This window comes from Chiloscyllium plagiosum, chromosome 10, assembly GCF_004010195.1.
Source record: "Chiloscyllium plagiosum isolate BGI_BamShark_2017 chromosome 10, ASM401019v2, whole genome shotgun sequence".
Classification (NCBI taxonomy): domain Eukaryota; kingdom Metazoa; phylum Chordata; class Chondrichthyes; order Orectolobiformes; family Hemiscylliidae; genus Chiloscyllium; species Chiloscyllium plagiosum.
Window position 1 is genome coordinate 58,944,830 of NC_057719.1, and position 22,318 is coordinate 58,967,147.

General features: G+C 40.5%; 1 protein-coding gene across 1 annotated transcript in view; it reads left to right on the forward strand.

The window, feature by feature from the left end:
- The window catches only part of ttc6 (tetratricopeptide repeat domain 6), a 212,846-nt gene that overhangs the window by 136,632 nt on the left and 53,896 nt on the right, over positions 1-22,318 (forward strand). The window contains exons 20-23 of the mRNA XM_043698490.1: positions 886-1,034; positions 10,217-10,357; positions 10,443-10,592; positions 12,541-12,681. Of these exons, the coding sequence (XP_043554425.1) occupies positions 886-1,034; positions 10,217-10,357; positions 10,443-10,592; positions 12,541-12,681 (581 nt within the window). The remainder of the gene's footprint in view (positions 1-885; positions 1,035-10,216; positions 10,358-10,442; positions 10,593-12,540; positions 12,682-22,318) is intronic.

Sequence of the window (22,318 nt, forward strand, 5' to 3'; positions counted from 1 at the left end):
TAATTGTGTTAATGGTGTTAATAGTATTGACCGAATAAAACAATTTAGCAACTGAAGGGAATGGAATTGAGAACTCACTGCCTTAAAATGCTGAGTCTGGGAACAGATGATCTGTGTGATACCATCTGACTCACAAACCAGGAGATGCAGTTCTGATCCTGATGGGGCATTTGGAAATGAATGTTGATCTCTTTCATTGTTTTCTAACTTAATTTTGTCTGGACAGAGATGTCAGTGATTTACATATATGGTGCATCATTTGATTGCTTTAAAATGTAATAAATAATCTAATATTGTTAAAAATATGCAAATCAAAAGTTTCTATGTGTAGAATTATTGGGCTTAATTCAAGTCTAATTTCCTAGGAGAGAAATTCATTGGAATTAAATATGGAACTGGCTGTTACTGTTCTTTGACTTTTATAGTGTTAATCCAATTTTACATCCAATCCATGTGATGGATCCATGTGTTAATCCAACATTGCATCCAATCCATGGGATAGATCCATGTGTTAATCCAACCTTGCTCTGCATGCTTCATATTTAGAGAAAATTTGCATATTAAAACAAATTAATGCTCGCTAGACATTTCCAAAAGTTAAGAGAACAGAAAATACACAGAATGTCAAGCAGCACCTGTTTTCACTGTTAAATCTTCTCATATGCTGCCTGACCTGCCAGCCATTTCCACCAGCTCCTGTTTGTGTTTCAGGTTTCCAGCATCAATAGTATCTTGTTTCTGTATTTTGGATTCTCCGAAGTTGAAATATCTTGGAATATTTATGTTATTCAGTTGTATTTGGTATATGTCTTTGTAACAGATCTCTTTATCGAGCTTTTATGACCTTTCATTAACCTTTCTTTTATGGTTTGTTTGCTGGAACAGCTTCTGATTCCTCTCCAGTTCAGCAAGCCACTGTACAAGTTTTTCTGAAAAATTATGACAAAGCTATAGAGAACTTGAACGGAATGGAAAAAACATCACCACTGTTAACTTTACTTGGGAAAAGCCAAATGAAAGCTGGCAAACATGAGGTAATGCATATTTCTGAAAAATATTTCTCAAAATGACATATAGTCTAGGTTATGTCAACATTGAATAATGCATGTATTCATGTGCTGGTGAAGGGGTAAAATTTGGGGCATGTGTAATGAGTCTAGAAAATGGCTCCATTGTACACATTTCGGACTATAATGGATTGTGTGCATCAAGTCTGGAGAGATATATATTTACAGAATCATAGATTTTCAACAGTGCAGAAAGATGCTTTTTAGCTCAAGAAAGATTTTACTAGACATACTTGCACTGCCTGTAACCCATAGTCCTGGAAATTCTTTTTTCAATTACTTAGTGTTTAATAAAGGGTCATCAATACTTACTTGCTTTTTGTACTTGTTGCCTCTCTTTATAGAGTGCAAAGATTCTTGAACAAAAACAAAAGTTGCTGGAAAAGCTCAGCAGGTCTGGCAGCATCTGTGCAGAGAAATCAGAGTTCATGTTTTGGGTCCAGTGACCCTTCCTCAGAACTGGAGAAGAGTCACTGGACCAGAAATGTTAACTCTGATTTCTCTCCACAGATACTGCCAGACCTGCAAGAACGCAGCTCATCATCAGCTTCTCATGGGCAATTTGGGTAATGAGCAATAAACGCTAGCCTAGTCAGCAATCTCATGAAAAAATAAATGAAAAGAATGAACACATTCCCATGAAAACATCTTCTCTCTCATCCAACAATCACAGATTCAGTCCGAGTCTTTGTAATAGGAGCAAAATCATTAATCTGTTAATGTTCTGTACCTACTTACAGTTAAATACAACTAATACCATCCTAACTGCATTCTGAAACAAGGTAACATTTTAACCAATTTATACGCTGAAATACAAGCACTGATTCACTAATGTCCTTGAGGGAAGGAATCTGCCAACTTTACCTCACCTGGCCAATATGTGACTCCAGACCCACAGCCATGTGTTTAACTGCCTTTTGGGTAGTTAGGGATGGGCAATAAATGCTGGCTTGGCCAACGATGCCCTCATCCCCTGAATGAGTAAACTAAAACTACAGTGAGCTGCACAATTGAAGAAATCCATGACTAATGAATTCACCACCAGGTACCTAAGAAAGGCAGCCAATATCATCAAAGACCCCTACCACACTGGTTATAATCTCTTCCCACCTCTTCCAAAAGGCATTGAACATAGAACATTACAGCGCAGTACAGGGTCTTCGGCCCTTGATGTTGTGCCAACCTGTGGAACCAATCTGAAGCCTAGAAAAAATAAATGAAAAGAATGAACACATTCCCGTGATAACATCGGCCCTCGATGTTGTGCCAACCTGTGGAACCAATCTGAAGCCTATCTATCCTACACTATTCCATTATTTTTCATATGTTTATCCAATGACCATTTAAGTGCCCTCAAAGTTGGTGAGCCTACTACTATTGCAGGTAGGGTGTTCCACGCCCCTACTACTCTCTGAGTAAAGAAACTACCTCTGACATCTGTCCTATATCTATCACCCCCTCAATTTAAAGCTATGTCCCTCATGCTAGCCATCACCATCCAAGGAGAAAGGCTCTCACTGTCCACCCTATCTAACTCTCTGATTATCTTATATGTCTCAATTAAGTCATGTCTCAATGTTCTTCTCTCTAATGAAAACAGGCTCATGTCCCTCAGCCTTTCCTCATAAGACCTTCCCTCCATATCAGGCAACATCCTAGTAAATCTCCTCTGCACCCTTTCCAAATCTTTCACATCCTTCCTACAATGTGGTGACCAGAACTGTACACAATACTCCAAGTGTGGCCACACCAGAGTTTTGTACTGCTGCAACATGACCGCATGGCTCCAAAACTCAGTCCGTCTGCCAATAAAAGCTAACACACCTGATGCCTTCTTAACCACCCTATCAACCTGGGTGGCAACTGTCAGGGATCTGTGTACATGGACACCGAGATACCTCTGCTCATCTACACTACCAAGAATCATACCATTAGCCCAGTACTCTGTATTCCTGTTTCTCCTTCCAAATTGAATCATCTCACACTTTTCCACGTTAAACTCCATTTGCCACCTCTCTGTCCAGCTCTGCAGCTTATCTATGTCCCTCTGTGACCTGCAGCATCCTTCAGCACTATCCACAACTCCACCAACCTCAGTGTCATCCGCAAATTTACTCACCCATCCTTCTACGTCCTCATCCAGGTCATTTATAAAAATGACAAACAGCAGTGACCCTAAAACAGATCCTTGTGCTACACCACTAGTAACTGAACTCCAGGTTGAACATTTCCTATCAACCACCACCCTCCATCTTCTTTCAGCTAGCCAATTTCTGATCCAACCTACTAAATCACCCTCAATCCCATGCTTCCATTTTTTGTGCAATAGCCTACCATGGGGAACCTTATCAAATGCCTTACAGAAATCCATATTTACCACATCAACTGATTTACCCTCATCTACCTGTTTGGTCACCTTCTCAAAGAAGGTAACCAATAAGATTTGTGAGACATGACCTACCCTTCACAAAACCATGTTGACTATCAATAATCAACTTATTCTTCTCTGGATGATTATAAATCCTATCTCTTGTAACCTTTTCCAACACTTTACCCACAACCTTAAGGCTCACTTGTCTATAATTACCAGGGTTGTCCCCTTCTTGAACAAGGGGACAGCATTTGCTATCCTCCAATCTTCTGGCACTATTCCTGTAGACAATGACAACATAAAGATCAAAGCCAAAGTCTCTGCAATCCCCTCCCTGGCTTCCCAGTGAATCCTAGGATACATCCCATCCATCCCAGGGAATTTACCTATTTTCACACTTTCCAGAATTGCTAATACCTCCTCCTTGTGAACCTCAATCCTGTCTGGTCTAGCTTGTATCTCAATATTCTGCTCGACAACATTGTCTTTTTCCTGTGTGAATATGAATGAAAAATATTCATTTAGTGCTTCCCCTATCTCCTCAGACTCCATGCACAACTTCCCACTACTATCCTTAATTGGCCCTAATCTTTCTCTAGTCATTCTTTTGTTCCTGATATACCTATATAAAGCTTTAGGGTTTTTCTTGATCCTATCCACCAATTATTTCTTAGAAGATACAAAAGCTTAAACACATGTACCAACATGTTCAAGAACAGCCTCTTTGCTGCTCTATTTGGACTTCTGAATGGACCTATCAAACTTAAATTCTAATATCGATCTTGCTTCTTGTGCATCTTCTTTGCAGCCATAACATTATATTCTTCAACCTGTTCTGTCAGCCTCCAATCTTTGTATGGTATGATCTGCCCAGGGAGATAGTGAGGAAAGATTTCAATCTGAGACTGGTACAGTTGAGAACAAAGACGAGTCAAATAGTCAGGACAGGCAGGGACAGAGCAGAGAGCAAAGTAGGACCGATTAATTAAACTGCATTTATTTCAATGCAAGAGGCCTAACAGGGAAGGCAGATGAACTCAGGGCATAGTTAGGAATGTGGAACTAGGATATCATAGCAATTACAGAAACATGACTCAGGGATGGACAGGATTGACAGCTTTATGGTCCAGGATACAAATGCTACAGGAAGAACAGAAAGGGAGTCAAGAGAGGAGGGGGGAGTAGCGTTTTTGATAAGGGATAGCATTACAGCTGTACTTAGGGGGGTATTATAGAGTCATAGAGATGTACAGCATGGAAACAGACCCTTCGGTCCAACCTGTCCATGCCGACCAGATATCCCAACCCAATCTAGTCCCACCTGCCAGCATCCGGCCCATATTCCTCTATACCCTTCCTACTCATATACCCATCCAAATGCCTCTTAAATATTGCAATTGTATCAGCCTCCACCACATCCTCTGGCAGCTCATTCCATACATGTACCACCCGCTGCGTGAAAAAATTGCCCCTTAGGTCTCTTTTATATCTTTCCCCTCTCACCCTACACCTATGCCCTCTAGTTCTGGACTCACCTACCCCAGAGAAAATACCTTGTCTATTTATCCGATCCCCCTCATGATTTTATAAACCTCTAAAGTGATCACTGCTCAGCCTCCTACACTCCAGGGAAAACAGCCCCAGCCTATTCAACCTCTCCCTATCGCTCAAATCCTCCAACCCTGGCAACATCTTTGTAAATCTTTTCTGAACCCTTTCAAGTTTCACCTCCCCCAGGACCTTACCATTAAGTGTATAAGTCCTGCTAAGATTTGCTTTCCCAAAATGCAGTCCCTCGCATTTATCTGAATTAAACTCCATCTGCCACTTCTCAGCCCACTGGCCCATCTGTTCCAGATCCTGTTGTAATCTGAGGTAACCCTCTTCACTGTCCACTACACCTCCAATTTTGGTATCATCTGCAAACTTACTAACTGTACCTCTTATGCTCGGAAATACATCCAGGGAAGGTATTTGGGTAGAACTGAGAAATAAGAAAGGGCTGCTCACCTTATTCGATTGTATTATAGACCCCCTAATAGTCAGAAGGAGAAACAAACTTGTAAGGAGATCTCAGTTATCTGTAAGAATAATAGGGTGGTTATAGTAGCGAATTTTAACTTTCCACACATAGACTGGGACTGCCATAGTGTTAAGGGTTTAGATGGAGAGGAATTTGTTCAGTGTGTTAAAGAAAATTTCTGATTCAGTATGTGGATGTACCTATTGGAGAAGGTGCAAAACTTGACCTACTCTCGGGAAATAAGGCAGGGCAGGTGACTGAGGTGTCAGTGGGAGAGGACTTTGGGGCCAGCGACCATAATTCTATTAGATTTAAAATAGTGATGGAAAAGGATAGACCAGATCTAAAAGTTGAAGTTATAAATTGGAGGAAGGCCAATTTTGACAGTATTAGGCAAGAACTTTCAACAGCTGATTGGGGGCAGATGTTTGCAGGTAAAGGGACAGCTGGAAAATGGGAAGCCTTCAGGAATGAGATAACGAGAGTCCAGAGAAAGTATATTCCTGTTAGGGTCAAAGGAGAGGCTGGTAAGTATAGGGAATGCTGGATGACTAAAGAAATTGAGGGTTTGGTTAAGAAAAAGAAGGAAGCATATGTCACGTAAAGACAGGATAGATCAAGTGAATCCTTAGAGGAGTATAAAGGCAGTAGGAGTATACTTAAGAGAGAAATCAGGTGGGCAAAAAGGGGACATGAGATAGCTTTGGCAAATAGAGTCAAAGCGAATCCAAAGGGTTTTTACAAAGACAAAAAGGTACTTAGGGAGCGAATAGGGCCCCTCAAAGATCAGCAAGACGGCCTTTGTGTGGAGCCGCAGGAGATGGGGCAGATACTAAACAAATATTTTACATCAGTATTTACTGTTGAAGAGGATATGGAAGATATCGAATGTAGGGAAATAGATGGTGACATCTTGAAAAATGTCCATATTACAGAGGAGGAAGTGCTGGATGTCTTGAAACGCATAAAAATGGATAAATCCCCAGGACCTGATCAGGTGTACCCTAGAACTCAGTGGGAAGCTAGAGAAGTAATTGCTGGGCCTCTTGCTGAGATATTTGTATCATCGATAGTCGCAGGTGAGGTACTGGAAGTCTGGAGGTTGGCTAATGTGGTGCCACTGCTTAAGAAAGGTGATAAAGACAAGCCAGGGAACTATAGACCAGTGAGCCTGACGTTGGTGGTGGGTGGGTTGTTGGAAGGAACCCTGATGGACAGGATGTACATGTATTTGGAAAGGCAAGGACTGATTAAGGATTGTCAACGTGACTTTATGCAAGGGAAATCATGTCTCACAAACTTGATTGAGTTTTTTGAAGAAGTAGCAAAGAGGATTGATGAGGGCCGAGCAGTAGATGTGATCTATATGGACTTCAATAAGGCGTTTGACAAGGTTCCCTATGGGAGACTGCTTAGCAAGGTTCAATCTCACGGAATATAGGGAGAACTCGCCATTGGGATACAGAACTGGCTCAAAGGCAGAAGACAGAGGGTGATGGTGGAGGGTTGTTTTTCAGATTGGAAGCCTGTGACCAGTGGAGTGCCACAAGGATCGGTGCTGGGTCCATTACTTTTCATCGTTTATATAAATGATTTGGATGGGAGCATAAGAGGTATAGTTAGTAAGTTTGCAGAAGACACCAAAATTGGAGGCTTGGTAGACAGCGAACAAGGTTACCTCAGATTACAACAGGATCTTGATCAGATGGGCCAATGGGCTGAGAAGTGGCAGATGAAGTTTAATTTAGATAGATGTGAAGTGCTGCATTTTGGGAAAGCAAAACGTAGCAGGATTTATACACTTAATGGTAAGGTCCTAGGGGGTTGCTGGACAAAGAGACCTTGGAGTGCAGGTTCATAGCTCCTTGAAAGTGGAGCCGCAGCTAGATAGGATAGTGAAGAAGATGTTTGGTATGCTTTCGTTTATTGGTCAAAATATTGAGTACAGGAATTGGGAGGTCATGTTACGGTTGTACAGGACATTGGTTAGGCCACTGCTGGAATATTGCTATCGGAAAGATGTTATGAAACTTGAAAGGGTTCAGAAAAGATTTACAATGATGTTGCCAGGGTTGGAGGATTTGAGCTATAGGGAGAGGTTGAATAGGTTAGGGCTGTTTTCCCTGGTGCATTGGAGGCTGAGGGGTGACCTTATAAAGGTTTATAAAATCATGAGGGGCATGGATAGGGTAAATAGGCAAAGTCTTTTCCCTGGGGAGTAGAGGGCATAGGTTTAGGGTGAGAGGGGAAATATGTTTAAAAAAATGATGTAAGCGGCAACTTTTTCACGCAGAGGGTGGTACGTGTATGGAATGAGCTGTCAGAGGATGTGGTGGAGGCTGGTACAATTGCAACATTCAAAAGGCACCTGGATAGGTATTTGAATAGGAAGGGTTTGGAGGGATATGGGTCAGATGCTGGCACGTGGAACTAGATTTGGTTGGGATATCTGGTCGGCATGGACTAGTTGGACCGAAGGGCCTGTTTCCATGCTGTACATCTCCATGTCTATGACTCTATAATTCTGTAACTTAAACATTAACAGTGATCCAAGAATCGCCAAATTTAAATTTGTCAATCTGTTAAATTCACAACTTATTTTTTGATGTAATGACCATCTGTTACTGAACGATATCAAATTTTGACCACATCTAAAAAGCATTTAACAGATTATCCTTAATGTAAAGCTCATTCAAGAGTTTTTAAAAATCCTGCGAGAAATAAAATTTGAAGAAAGGACTTTGGAAATTAGTGAACATTAGTTGGGTGGTCTGTTCTGCTATGTATATGTTCTAGCTGCTAAATTACAATCTCAGACCTTTTGCACATATTGATCAGTTTCATGAGAGTAAGCTTCTCCTCTCACAGTAGTCATGGTCTCACTGCAAAATCTCCTACGCTTAATGCAATTCGGTTATCAATAGGTCATTTAGTTGTATAAATCTATAGGATTCTATGAGATGTGTTAATGCAGGCACACGTTGATCAATGAATTTCTTTTCACTTTGGCACCTAATATTGAACACATGCCATTCATTTAGTTACATTAATTTAGGGTGTAATTCATGTCTTCAAGAATTTCAAAATTCCCCTTGTCTCATTTTTCCGAGAAACCTTGGTTCGAATATATTTTATAACAATCTCTCCCAACTGCTCTGGCTTGTTAATTAAATCTGTCACAATTTCATAACTTTGCTTTTAAGTTCAATTTCATATCATTCTTCATTTAATTAGCACCATGAGAGGAAACTTTGGAGCCATTGTATCCTACCTGCACTCAAAGCTATGGCCTACTTCTTTGTCCTTTTTCTGTGACTTCCTGGGGCTTTCAGAAGCATTGAACATTCAATTCCAGCTCCATGTCTTGTGGGCTCATAGGACAACAGTCTGGCTTGTACTGTGTCTTTTACCAAACTGGCCATAGGATGGAAGCCTGTAATGAGTATCACAAGGGTCACAGAACGGTGGAGGCATTTGGTACAGTATTGCAATTTTTCTCTTAAGCTCAGCCGTGTATGCCATTAATTAACCCTTCCTAACAGCACTATGATCTTTCTTCTACCCCAAATTCTGCAATGATTCAAAAAGGCAACACATGTCCAGAACGATTGGAGTGGGCAATAAATGGTGACCCAGATAGATGCCCACTCACAGGCCATGAGAAATTAAAAACAAATCCTTACTTGTTCTGTTCAAATCACCTTTGTGACCTTTTGAAAATATATATTTTGATTTTTTGCCAAATTTGGGCATTTTCACTGGCAGTTAATCAAGCTCATATCAACAGGTATGGATTTGTATATTTTATCAAAATGCTATCAGCAGGAAATTGCAGTTAAATGCTTCTGATGATGGGTGATCACTAAATTCGTTGATAGTTCAGCATCACTGGTATACATACAGCTTTCTTAGCATAAATTAATTTGGAGCAAATGCTACTTTGATAAATTTGTGATTTTTGTGGCAGTTCCAAAATCCAAAAGTCAGTCATTCACAAAAAAACGAGTCGAATACAAGTCACTCAAATCACTTCACATTTCATTTTATTTATCACTGTGGTTGTCAATTTTCTATAACATTGTGCACTAAAGGTGAAAGGTCTTCTCAAGCAAACTAAGGTGGGAAGGTGAAGCACGGTGACACAGTGGTTAGCACTGCTGCCTCACAGCGCCAGGGACCTGGGTTCAATTCCTGCCTCAGACTGTGTGGAGTTTGCACATTGTCTGCGTGGGCTTCCTCCGGGTGCTCCAGTTTCCTCCCACTGTCCAAAAGTGTGCAGGTCAGGTGAATTGGCCATGCTAAATTGCCTGTATTGTTAAAATTGCCCATAGTGTTACGTGTAGGGGAATGGGTTTGGGTGGGTTGCACTTCAGTGGGTCGGTGTGGATTTGTCGGGCCAAAGGGCCAGTTTCCACACTGTAAGTAATCTAATCATGTTTGCAAATATAATTAAGTACTAAAACTGAGCACTGTGTCAGTTTACCCTGTCTGCCAGTATGACTCAGTGGGTTGATTTCCCTGTATGTAAAATCTGCACTGTGAAAATAGTAACTAGTAGTTGTTCAGCAGATCCATTAATTTCTGGAACTATTTATTTGTCTGTTTTCTGTCTTTCATGCACTGCCCTTTTCTTGTCTCTCAACACCTTTCTACCAAACCCCATTTCCTTCAGTCACCGAAAATACTAAGGTATAAACATTAAAGTCTGTAACCCTAAAGCCTTTATCATATCTCAACATTCTTTTTACAATGTAGGATGCACTGAGCAGCTTTCAGAAAGCTTTGGATCTCGAACATGAAGCTTCTGAAATAGGAATTACAAATACAGTTAATAAGAGTGTAGAAATATATTACCACATGGGTCTTTGCTACATTGAACTAAATCAACTCCGAGAGGTGAGAATATTATTCCTTATTGTGATGTTTATTCATGTTACTTAGTCTCTGTTACTTGAAGTAATTTTTGATTGATGTTTTTCAGGCAATTGATTCCTTTAATAGTGCAGTGAAATTGCTCCCAAATTTTGCTAAAGCTTATTATCAGCGAGGATTATGCGGTTTGAAGCTTCATGACTTTAATTGTATCTATGACTTTCACAGAGCACTTGCACTCAACCCCAAACTCTTTGAGGTATTGTGGTTACCTATTTATGCATTGGTTTGAGATAATTGTTTCCAGATTGATATAAAATAATTAATTAGTTAACAAATATTCATCACCTTTTACATGTCATGTTTACAGATATATCTATAATTTGTAAATATTAGTTTTTGTTAATTGTTGAGAACACTTGACCATAAAATTTATCATGTTAATGGTGTTTTTAGTTTGTATAAAGAAGTGCAAATAAAAAAAATTAGAAACCTTTATCATCTAATTGATTCAAATGTAGGCCAAAGCCTAAGATTTCTGATAAAAATAGCTCATTTACAGATCAGTACCAACTATAAATAAAAGTCATTCCACTATAGTCCAGGCCCAAAGCATTCTGTCATGGTCAATGTGGCCTCTGACCTGCAACCTCCCTGCTGTATATAAATATTTGTTTTGATTTTGATTATATGATGCTGACATTTTCCTTCTGTTTCTACCCCTCACCCACCTCTTGACCCAAGAAAACAATTCACTCTGCAAGTGACATTATGACGTAGGTGTATTGTACTGGAGCAGAAGAACAGAGTTGAAGTCATATTTTTAAGCACTACTGTTAAACTGACAAGTGGTTAAATCACACAGCTTTTTGGAGAAAGACTCTGTTAAATATTGCATAAATAAAATGCAGGGACTAGTTCATTTTAGAAAACCTGGTCGGCATACATGACCCTTAAAGCCAAAAGGTCTGTTTGCGTGCTGTATGAATCTATGACTCGAAGTATTTGTCAGAATTGCCACTTCAGGTGATCCTGAAACCTATGACCTTTTAAGATCAGGTCTTGATCTCAGATTTTCCTCTCAGCCCTTGCCTTACATCTGACCCACCAGACTTTATAACGTTCTTCACAAATGTGAATGCACAGCCTAGTATACGTTGACTCCAACAATGGCCCAAATTTGGAGCATTTACCTCTCTGACACTGGGTTCATGATGATGGGGCCTGAGATGTAATATTCACAGCTCCACAAACATCACTATCCGTGAGGGATGTGGAGGATAACTTGCCAAGCCTTGATCATTTTACATTTTTTGCAGACTAAGGATTTTTTTTAAGTTCTGTACAGATGACCTACTGAATGTGCTGTGGTACCTCCTGTTCTAGTCATATAAACAAACCTTTTAGATAACATTTTTAAGGTTTAATTTCCAAGCCTAGTTTAAACAGAACTGGTGAGCTGGCCAGTGCAAACAAAAAAAACGTTATTGAGAAAGCCTTCTTGGATGTTGGCGTCGGAGGAGATAAATATATCATTGGATTCTATTCTGGAGTACATCTATTATGAAGTAAAAAAATTGGTGTCAAGTTTCCTGGTGAACGATCTGCCTTCAGGAGGATTTAATGACAGCTACCTTTAAAGCAAATATAATACGGAAATGAGCAGAAGGTTACACAGATAAGACTAGATGAAATAGGGTAGGACGACACTTCTAAGCAGCATAAACACCAATCATACTTGTGCTGAATAATCTCTTCCTATCCTGGAAGTTCGGTCTCGCCCTATGTCAATATTTTATTTATCAGGGTCTTTGTCCTTCTACTGCAGAGCAGCAAACAAATGGTTACAAATCCCAAAGATCTTATTATGTAGAAAACATTTACAAATCTGAAATGTGTTTTCTCTTGAATTGATCATTGACCTTCCCTTAGGTTTTCCATAAAATTCTGATTTGGAGAAGATGTTGGTATAACTGGGTTTATTTAATGGTGTACAGTTCCAGTCAGTCATATTTAGCCTCGGAAATATAGAATTCCAAGGCAGTGCAGTGAACAGAGACAGGCCTCTACTTGCATTTCTTCTTCAACAAGCCTGTACAAAGGTTTTAAAATACAGCATAAAATGTTTATCCTATTATTTAATCTGCAACCCCATGAAGAATTCCAAAGAAATTGTGTCTTTACCAGAGTCTTCTTTGTTTCTGCAGGTCTATCTAAGTCGAGCTGTTTATTATGCAATACAGAGACGCTTTCTTAAGGCCATTCTAAGCTGTAATGAAGCATTGAAAATTGAGCCCAGGAGTGTAAGAGCTTTTCTATGCAGAGGGGCACTGAAATTTTACAGCAAGGTAATGTGAAATCATTTCATTGTGCTCAGTTTCTCCAGTCAGTAATGCGTTATCTCTGGTGTAAAAATGCAATGGCATTGCTTTTTACACAAAAGGTGGGACTGCTACGTAATTAAGTTGGGCCAACTAGGAAACAAACAGTCTGAGGGTGGCCAAAGGGCTGTCAAGGGCTGAGACAGGCTGCTGAAAATGCCTACCTCTGTTGTCTGGGACGTATCCCCAAAGCTTCCTCATACTCTCCATAGCAACCCATGCCACTTCACCCAATGTGCAATCAGTGAAGAATCAATAAATTATATAGTGGCAATAGTGGAAAAGGTTTTAAAATATAGCTATTCATAACTTGCTTTAAAAATTGTTGTTATTTGAATCTCATATAAATGTCAATCAACCAGAAGTTTAAAGTATCAATAGTTGAATCTACTTGACACCTTCTTTCCTTATAGAAATAAGCATTGAGCCATTGTCTAAAGCAATGCAATATAAAAACTATGAATCAAGTCATGTTTTTCCTTGTGTACAGCTGTTTCAACAAACTAATAGAAGTTTGTACTCTCAGCTAAACATGCATAATAAAGCCAGAAGTTTTGGCAGAAATCCCAGAATCAAAGTCCTGACCAAGGTCTGTGGAATCTCTCGGACCTCACAAAAATCCAGTTCACTAACTCTGCCTCTCTTTCTACTTGTTGAATATTTCTAGAATTTTGTGTTTTTGTTTGAGAATTATATACTTAATTTAGATAATTTCTCACACCTTTACATACCAGAGATTGTACCTGGAGACATCAATTTCTCCTCTTCAGCAATTCCCTTATCCCAGAGACCAGTCTGGTGGCACTTTTTTGCATTCCTTCAAGAATAAATCTGTTCCTTCTTTGATAAAACCAAACCTGCACACAGTACTCCAAATCTGGCCTCACCAGTGTCCTGCTGAATTTAGTTGACTTCTTTATTCTTATGCTTTAATTGCTTTGTAACTAAAGTTAACATAGCATTTGCTTTCCTAATTGCTTGATTCATCTACCCAGGTCCCTCCAAGTGTGAACATTTTCCATTTTCTCACACTTATCAGGGAAATGTCCTTAAAAGATACTTGCTCTTCATTATTGGGTTCTTCGTCCTTCCAATCCTTAAGCTTATTCCTCCTCTAGGAATCTTACCAACCTCTGTTTTTGATAAAATTCTATTTTAACCATCTCATATTAGCCATTCTCAGGAGCAGCATGTGATGTATCCCAGAGGAATAAAATCAATAAATCACGTGAATGACGCATATTAATCTGACTCATTGGTATAGTTCAAAATGGAACTGCAGTATAACCTGTATGTTCATTTCCAAATTTTACTTGTTTTTTTTAACTATGTGTTTGAGATCCTTGAACTGTTTCTAGCACGGGTGTCCAGGATTTTTGTGGCATAATTCTGCTACTGCCAATCCTTGCCATGTCCTATTGGCATACTTCATTTGTTCACGTCCTCTTCATGCTCATACATGACTTTATCCAAATATATTTGCATATATTACATCAAACAAATGCTCAGGTATAGAGAAGATTAAGCAACAACTCATCAATAATCGTGTTCATTATTTATACCAGATAAAAATTAACAAAAGGCAGGAAACACATTTAGTGGGTTTTCTTGAATACAGATTGTTTTTGCTACAACGTGCGTTTCATCAGCAAAGTTGGCTATAACGTGATTGATGAATTGTGGATGCTGTTTGGATGACACAAACGTTCTCCTGAACAGATATAGTAATTTTCTATTAGCGGTTTTCTACAGTACAATTTCTATAGTGGTTTTCCATCGCCTGATTTTCTATAGCGTGAGGTTGCAGAGGAAGACAATTGTCACGTTATAGTAGAACAACCTGTATGAATTAAAAATTTCAAACTTTTGGATCTATTTTCTCACTATTTGAAGTTAAAAATCTCTGATAAGTTTTCATTGATGTTAAACTAAAACCACACATGGCAGCTGGTTTTGTCATTAGATTTATACAAACAAAATATCTTTGAGATAAAATTTGTATTGCACTTTGCAATGTCTGAAGTTAATGTATGTCTGTGTACATAACAACAGTGTTACATTTCAAATGTAATCAGTTTGTTGTGAAGCATTTTATGATAGTTAATTGGCACTATACTGCTCTACAACTTGTTTTCCTTTGAAGATTACAAAGTCAATCTCCAAACAATCTTGAAAAATGCTGAATAACCGGAATGAATGTACTGGCTCACGGAGCTGTAGGGTGTGTTCAGGCAATGGCTCAATGATGACTTTTCAGAGCTGTTGCAACTGGTCATCATCTGATATAACTTACTAAATCCATGCTGCATGGTTATGACCAAAAATGTTTGAGATCAATGTTACAACTAGTGGATTTGTCGCCTTATGAGTTATGATAATATGTAGATCTATGCATACTGGTAGAACAGTGATGGGAGGTCCATCTGCTTGAACAATGTGAAAGATCCCAAGGATCCATATTGGCACTTAAGATGTCACTTAAGATAACTTATTTTGTATGGGATAGCACCAGTTTTGTGCAGTTTCCTCACATAAGGTGCTTACAGGATGACCGTCCCATTGGCATTAATATCAACCCTGGCATGTAGTGCATGTTGTCCATTCCTTTAGGGTATATTGCTTGGATAGATGTAAAAGCTCCAGCGTTTTTGACAGCAGCCCTGTAGTGTGCTAAGTTCACCGTGTGTACTCTCCGACTGGGGTCTGTAAGCTATCATTGAAGAGTCCAGAGTATGGAGCTGGAACAGCACAGCCAGTCTTGCAGCATCCAAGAAACAGGAGTTTCGATGTTTTGGGCATTCCTGATGAAGGGCTGTAGCCCGAAATATCAACTCTCCAGCTCTTCAGATGCTGCCTGACCGGCACCACATTCTGATCTCCAACATCTGCAGTCCTCACTTTCTCCAAGTTATCATTGCAGTTAACTCTTGAACTTCAGTGGCACACTTGTAAATCCTTTACGGAATTTTGGAAGCTCTTTGGCATTGTCCCATTGGACATGCTGCAGTGGAGCATTGCATTGTACGTTGGGTTTCTCCAGGTGTTTTGGTTTCTGACACATTTTAGTCCAATTGTCTTGTCGGACATAACTTGCGTATGTCAAGAAATGCTGGACACAGACTTGATGGATGACGCAAGTCACATCTCATCAAAATTTTGTTGCATTGATCCTGTTGTTAACAGCTGCAATAATTGTTCCAGAGTCATACACCTTCAAATGTTGCTGCCCTGCTACAATTGCTTCTAACCTGTATCCTTCTTCAAAAAACACATCAATGATATATTCCTTGGGTTTGTCCAGAAGTATCTTTTGGAAGGATTTGATTGGTGTAGAGGCAGTTCCTTAAGCCCTTTCTTCAGTTTGCTTCTTTGAAATCACATTCTATACCGTATTCAACGGCTATCTTCAAATTATTGAAATGGCTCAACAAGCCACTAAGTTGTATCGAACTGCTACAAAGTATAAATAAAGGAAACTCTCTTCCTAATAGCATTGGGGGTGTTCCTACACTCTAGTACTGCCACTGTTCAAGATAGTAGCTCACTACACCTTCTCCAGGGCAATTAGTTTCTGGCAGTAAATTCTGATCTAGCCAAGGATGTTAATACACCCCCGAATGAATGAAATAAAGATAGACTGAGGGAAAGTCAGGTACCTTGATAGTGGAATGTCACACATTGACATGCCATTTAACTCTTTTGAAAGTACATAATACAACACATGGCTTATTAGTTATAATTATTATTATAATATGCTATATAATAAGCATGCAGTATTTTAACTTCTTGCGAATAGGTCGATTGTAAAAATGTTACAATGCTTTGGTGCTAATGGATTGTTGTTTTTACAGTTTCACTCTTTGATATGTATTGTTCATTTCAGAACTTTAAACAAGTACACTGAAATAGCTCCACAGAGATCAGTATCCCATCACCAAGTCATCCTTTATTGACATGTGGAGAGTCCTTGACACTAATCCAACTTCCTCAGAGCCAGCTCTCAGAGTGAACAAAACTTCTGACACTCCTGTTTATATCTGTCAGCCAGGGCTCCCTGATTGAGCCAGATTAACAGCCCCTGTAAGGGAACTCATGTTTGATTCTCCATCCCTTCCCCGCTCTGAGTCCAAAGCTATTGGCTGTTCCTTTTCTGATTGTAGCTCCTCCTGAGGTGTTTTAGCAGAGGGTTAGGTTCCTCCAAGTATGCCTCTGATACAGGCAACATGTAGCTCGCCTCTTCTACCTGGAGCATCTCGGAAGAAATTCATTTCCCTCTTCAGGTGGCAAAGGCATTGAGGTGGTGATAGCCACCATGTCCATCTCAGATTCTGAAGAATCCTCAATGCTTGACAGAGGGAGGGAGAATTCGCAGGTTCTGGAACAGTTGGAAAGGCAGTCGTTGAGAAGAGCACATTTTGCTCCCCCACCATTTGCGAGTTTGCAGGTTTAATATGGTCCATGTGCTTGTTCAGTACCATCGCACCATCTGAACTGTATATGTCACTGGACCTGACTTCATATCAATCATGTCTCTTACCTACGCAGGGCCATTTCCATGGTTCCTACACTGAACTTCATCCCCTGAAGTAAACCACCTCTGTTGCTTAGCAGAATCTTGTGTCTGATATTGGTGTTCCTGATGCCATTTCACCTTACCCCCCAATCCAGAAAGATCAGATTTAAGTTGGTACAGAGTCTTCTCCCCATTAGCAACTCTGCTTGAGCTTTCCCTTGGTTGCACAAGTGGTGGTCCCATAATCAAATAGGAACTGTGACAATTTGGTATCTAGTGAAGCTGTAGGCTGTTTCTTTAAGCCTACCTTCAAAGTTTGGACTGGTTTCTGCCAGACCATTGGATGATGGATAGTATGGAGCAGTCCTTATATGATGAATACCATTCAACCTCAGGAAATACTCAATACGATGGCCAGTTATCTGTGACCAACACTTTGGGACTCCGTGTACTGCAAAAGATGTGCACATTCTTTTTTAATTCTTGTCCCTATGTTTGACAAATGATCTCTATGCATGTCCAACCACTTTGAGTGGACATTCACAATGACTAATAACATTGAGCCCATGAAATGACTTGCACATTCGATGCTTAAGTGAGTCCAGGGTTTACCCAGTCATTCCCATGAATGTGGGGGAGCTGCTGGCAGTGTGTTTTGTCCTGTTGGCACTCTGGGCACTGCCACACCAATGCAACTACATTTGCATCCAATCCTCGCCACCAGACATTTCTTCTCACCAATGGCTTCAATTTGGAAACCCATGGGTGGCCCTGGTGGAGTTCAGTCTGTATCTGATGGTGACATTTGCTCGGGACAATCACTCTTGCTCTCCATAATAATATGCCATCCTCTACTGTGATCTGATCTCTCTGGTTCCAGAAAGGTTTCAATTCTCGTTGTGACGGCCCTTTGGTTTCTCCCATCACCAAAAGCATTTCAGTTTTGCCAGGACTGGCTTTTTCTGTATCCAAGTCTAATATTGCCAGCTGTGACTGGAAGAGGGATGAGAAAGTTTAAAATCATTATGGACTTTTCCAGTGGTGTATCTGTCAGCAGGACGGGGATTAAGGTATCAGCACTCGCTTCCTGGCCTCCTGGATGGTGTCCCAACTTGTAATTGTACACACTTCGTATTAGAGGCCACTGCTAAATGTGGTGAGACTGCCTTGTCCTCTTTAAGTAGACCTAGCAGGGGTCTGTTGTCTGTTATTACTCCAAATTTACATCAGTATTGGTATTGGTGGAACTTTCTGACTCGAAATATGGTTGCCAAACCTTCCTTCTCTATCTGGGCGTATTTACACTTTGCATTAGCCAAAGTCCTGGATGCATAAATCATTGGGCATTCCTCTCCATTGGACTACCTATGAGCTAATACTACCCTGATGCTGTACGGGGAGACATGGCATGTCAATACCAGATTTTGCATGGGATCACAGTGTGCCATCGCTTTAGAGAATAATACTTGTTTCTTCACCTTCCTTAAAGCTATGGTTTGGCTACACCATCATTTCCAAGGGTGACACTTCTTTTAAGAAATGATTCAAAGATGCCAAGATGGAGGCCAGGTTATGTATGAACTTTCTGTAATAATTCACCAACTCAAGAAAAGACCTAAACTCTAGTACAGACATGGGAACTGGGACACCTTGATCGCACTCACTTTCTCTTCCAGTGGTGTAACCTGGTCTTGTTAATTCTGTAGCCCAAGTAGGTCACTTGGGGTGCATGGAACACATATTTTTCCCTTCTAAAGCATACATTCACCTGGTAGAAACATCTAAGGACTATGTTCAAATTGCCTTAGTGCTCCTTTGATAGTCCCTAGACCTTCGTGAGAAACATTGGGGTATTTAATTAGGATTTCACTCAGGCAGCCATTTTCTCATCAAAAACTGTCTAGCCAATCAAGGTGAATCTTCTTCAACCAATTTTGCTCCATCTAGCTTGGGCCGAGCCTTTTCCCACAATCAGAGGTGGCTAAACCAGCTGCTTCGCATAAGAAACTGCAATCACAGATGTACCCTTAATCTGTAAAGGTTCCCCGGTATAGGATCTCAGTCTAGCTGAGGTCTTGTACAAACTTAATTGCTGGAGTCCAGAGCAAATTTTGGTAAAGACTGGTTCTGTCATCCCTGAAACAACCAGCCTGTATTGACCTCCATTAGAACCAGGTGACCATTTAACCAGATGTTTAGTTTGATTGGTTCTGATTTGGATGTTGCCAAACAATATAACTTTTCCAAACCAGATGCATCTCTATGAGTTCTCTTACTCAATTTAGGTCTGGTGGGACTCTTTTGCTGTCTTGAGTTTGCATACCCACAGCAACTACAATGGCTTGCAGCCTGAATCCTGAAGAAAATTTTAACTGTTTGGTTGAGGCTTTGCTTTGCTTTGTGGTTTTGCTAATGGCTGTCCTAGAGTCCCTCTGTTCAGGATATGTCTTGAGTAAGGCTATGTAATTGCCTTTATTCAAGTTGTATTCTCCAAGTTCAGACAGACTGGCAAGAATATCCACTTCGATCAGAAGACCCTGCAACTTGTCACATTTTCCAATGATAAAGCCAGTTTTAATGCTAATTTGAAATCCAGTTGGGCTTCAACAACAGGTGCTTTTTTTATGGTTTCATCATTATTTGCGCATCTCAAACAGTCTCTTAGTATCTCATTAAGGCTTAAACCAAAGTCACATGGTTCTACCAGTTGTCATAATCTAGTCAAAGATGCTGATATGGATCCCCCGGTTCCAAATAGCCTGGTAAAACCAATCGCATCTGAAAATTAGAGGCAGTTTGGAGTCATAATATTTCTTAACTATGTCTATCAACTCTTGAAAAGTTTTAGTAAGCTGGTGCCTTTGGGAAAATTAGGCTCCGAATAACCGAAAAAGCTGTGGGTTCACAAGCTGTCAGGCGAATTACTCATTGCTTTTCATCTGCCCGATTGTCTTTCCATATCCTGGGCCGAGTCTTCAATGGCAGGATCGAATAAGTCAAGCTTCCTAAGTAACAGCATTTGCCAGATGCTTACCCTAACTCAAAAATGAATGTAGTGAGCAAATTTCTTTAGGAGTATGCTTTATGATTAGATTAGATTACCTACAGTGTGGAAACAGGCCCTTTGGCCCAACCAGTCCACACCAACCCCCTGAAGAGTAACACATCCGGACCCATTTCTCTCTGACTAGTGCACCTAACACTATGGGCAATTTAGCACACCCAATTCACCTGGCCTGCACATCTTTGGACGTGGGAGGAAACCAGAGCACCTGATGGAAACCCACGCAAACACAGGGAGAATGTGCAAACTCCACACAGACAGTCACCCGAGGCCAGGATTGAACCTGGGACCCTGATGTTGTGAGGCAGCAGTGCTAACCACTGAGTCACCGTGCTGCCCAAATACACCTTTTCTCTCGTAATCACTGAAATAACTCCACGGAGGCTGGTATCCCATCACGCAGTGACTCTTAATTTACACATGGAGAGACTAATGGCAGGATCGAATAAGTCAAGCTTCCTAAGTAACAGCGTGTTGCCAGATGCTTACCCTAACTCAAAAATGAATGTAGTGAGCAAATTTCTTTAGGAGTATGCTTTATGATTAGATTACCTACAGTGTGGAAACAGGCCCTTTGGCCCAACAAGTCCACACCGACCCTCTGAAGAGTAACACATCCGGACCCATTTCTCTCCACGCAAACACAGGGAGAATGTGCAAACTCCACACAGACAGTCACCCGAGGCCAGGGTTGAACCTGGGACCCTGATGTTGTGAGGCAGCAGTGCTAACCACTGAGCCACCGTGCTGCCCCAATACACCTTTTCTCTTGTAATCACTGAAATAACTCCACGGAGGCTGGTATCCCATCATGCAGTGACTCTTAATTTACACATGGAGAGACTTTGACACTGATCCAGTTCTCTCAGAGTGAGTAGGATGTCTAACACTCCTGTGTATAATTTTTTTCCCGAACTTCTGACACTTTTTTTTATTTCTATAAAACCCCCACACTGCCGCCTAACTGCGGTCGTGCTTATTTCTCCCCCACACCCATGTTGTGTGTGAGACACAGTGAAAGACACAAGGTGTAAACACTTCTGTTTATTTGTTATTTTTTCTTTTTTTTTCTTTTTGTTTGTTTCTTTCTTTACCCCCTCACTACCGCCTAACTGTGGTAGTGCTTATTTTTCCCCAGCACCCATATTATGTGTGTGTGCAGGTGTGAGACACAGTGAAAGACACAAGATGTATGAATCATTATTCAGTTTCCACCACCAGGAAGAAAAGAAACACCCAAGTGGCCAGTGACAGGCAGTGCCCTTCACATCAAAGGGCAATACTGCATGATCAAACAGTAAAGGGAACACTCCTGTTTATATTTTTTTATGAAAATATAAACTGATCCAGCTCCCTCATAGCCAGCTCTCAGGGTGAACAGGATGTCTGATACTCCTGTTCTTTTTTTATCTTTCCCCACACTACCGCCTAACTGCGGTAGTGCTTATTTTCTCCAGCACCCATGTTGTGTGTGTGCAGGTGTGAGACGCAGTGAAAGACACAAGGTGCACGAATCTTTATTCAATTTCCACCAGCAGGAAGAAAAGAAACACCCAAGTGGCCAATGTCAAGCAGTGCCCTTCACCTCAAAGGGCAGTGTTGCATGATCAAACAGTGAAGGGAACACTCCTGTTTATTTTTTTTTGTTTTTCCCCCACACTACGCCTAACTGCGGTAGTGCTTATTATTTTTTCCCCCAGCACCATGGTGTGTGTGTGTATGTGCAGGTGTGAGACACAGTGAGAGACACAACTCACAATAGGCAAACACCCGGGTGGCCAGTGACAAACATTGCCCTTCACATCAAAGGGCAGTGCTGTGTGATCAAAACAGTGAAGGGGAGGGTAGGGACTAAATCAAAATAGAATTGGAGGGAGAAATGATGCACTCCACTCCCTGCGGCGCCCACCTCTCCCTGAACAACTCCAGGGATTCCTGTTTATTTTAGTTTTTTTAAATTATTTTTTATTTTTTTTTAATTTAACCCCCACACTACCGCCTAAGTACGGTAGTGTTTATTGTTTCCC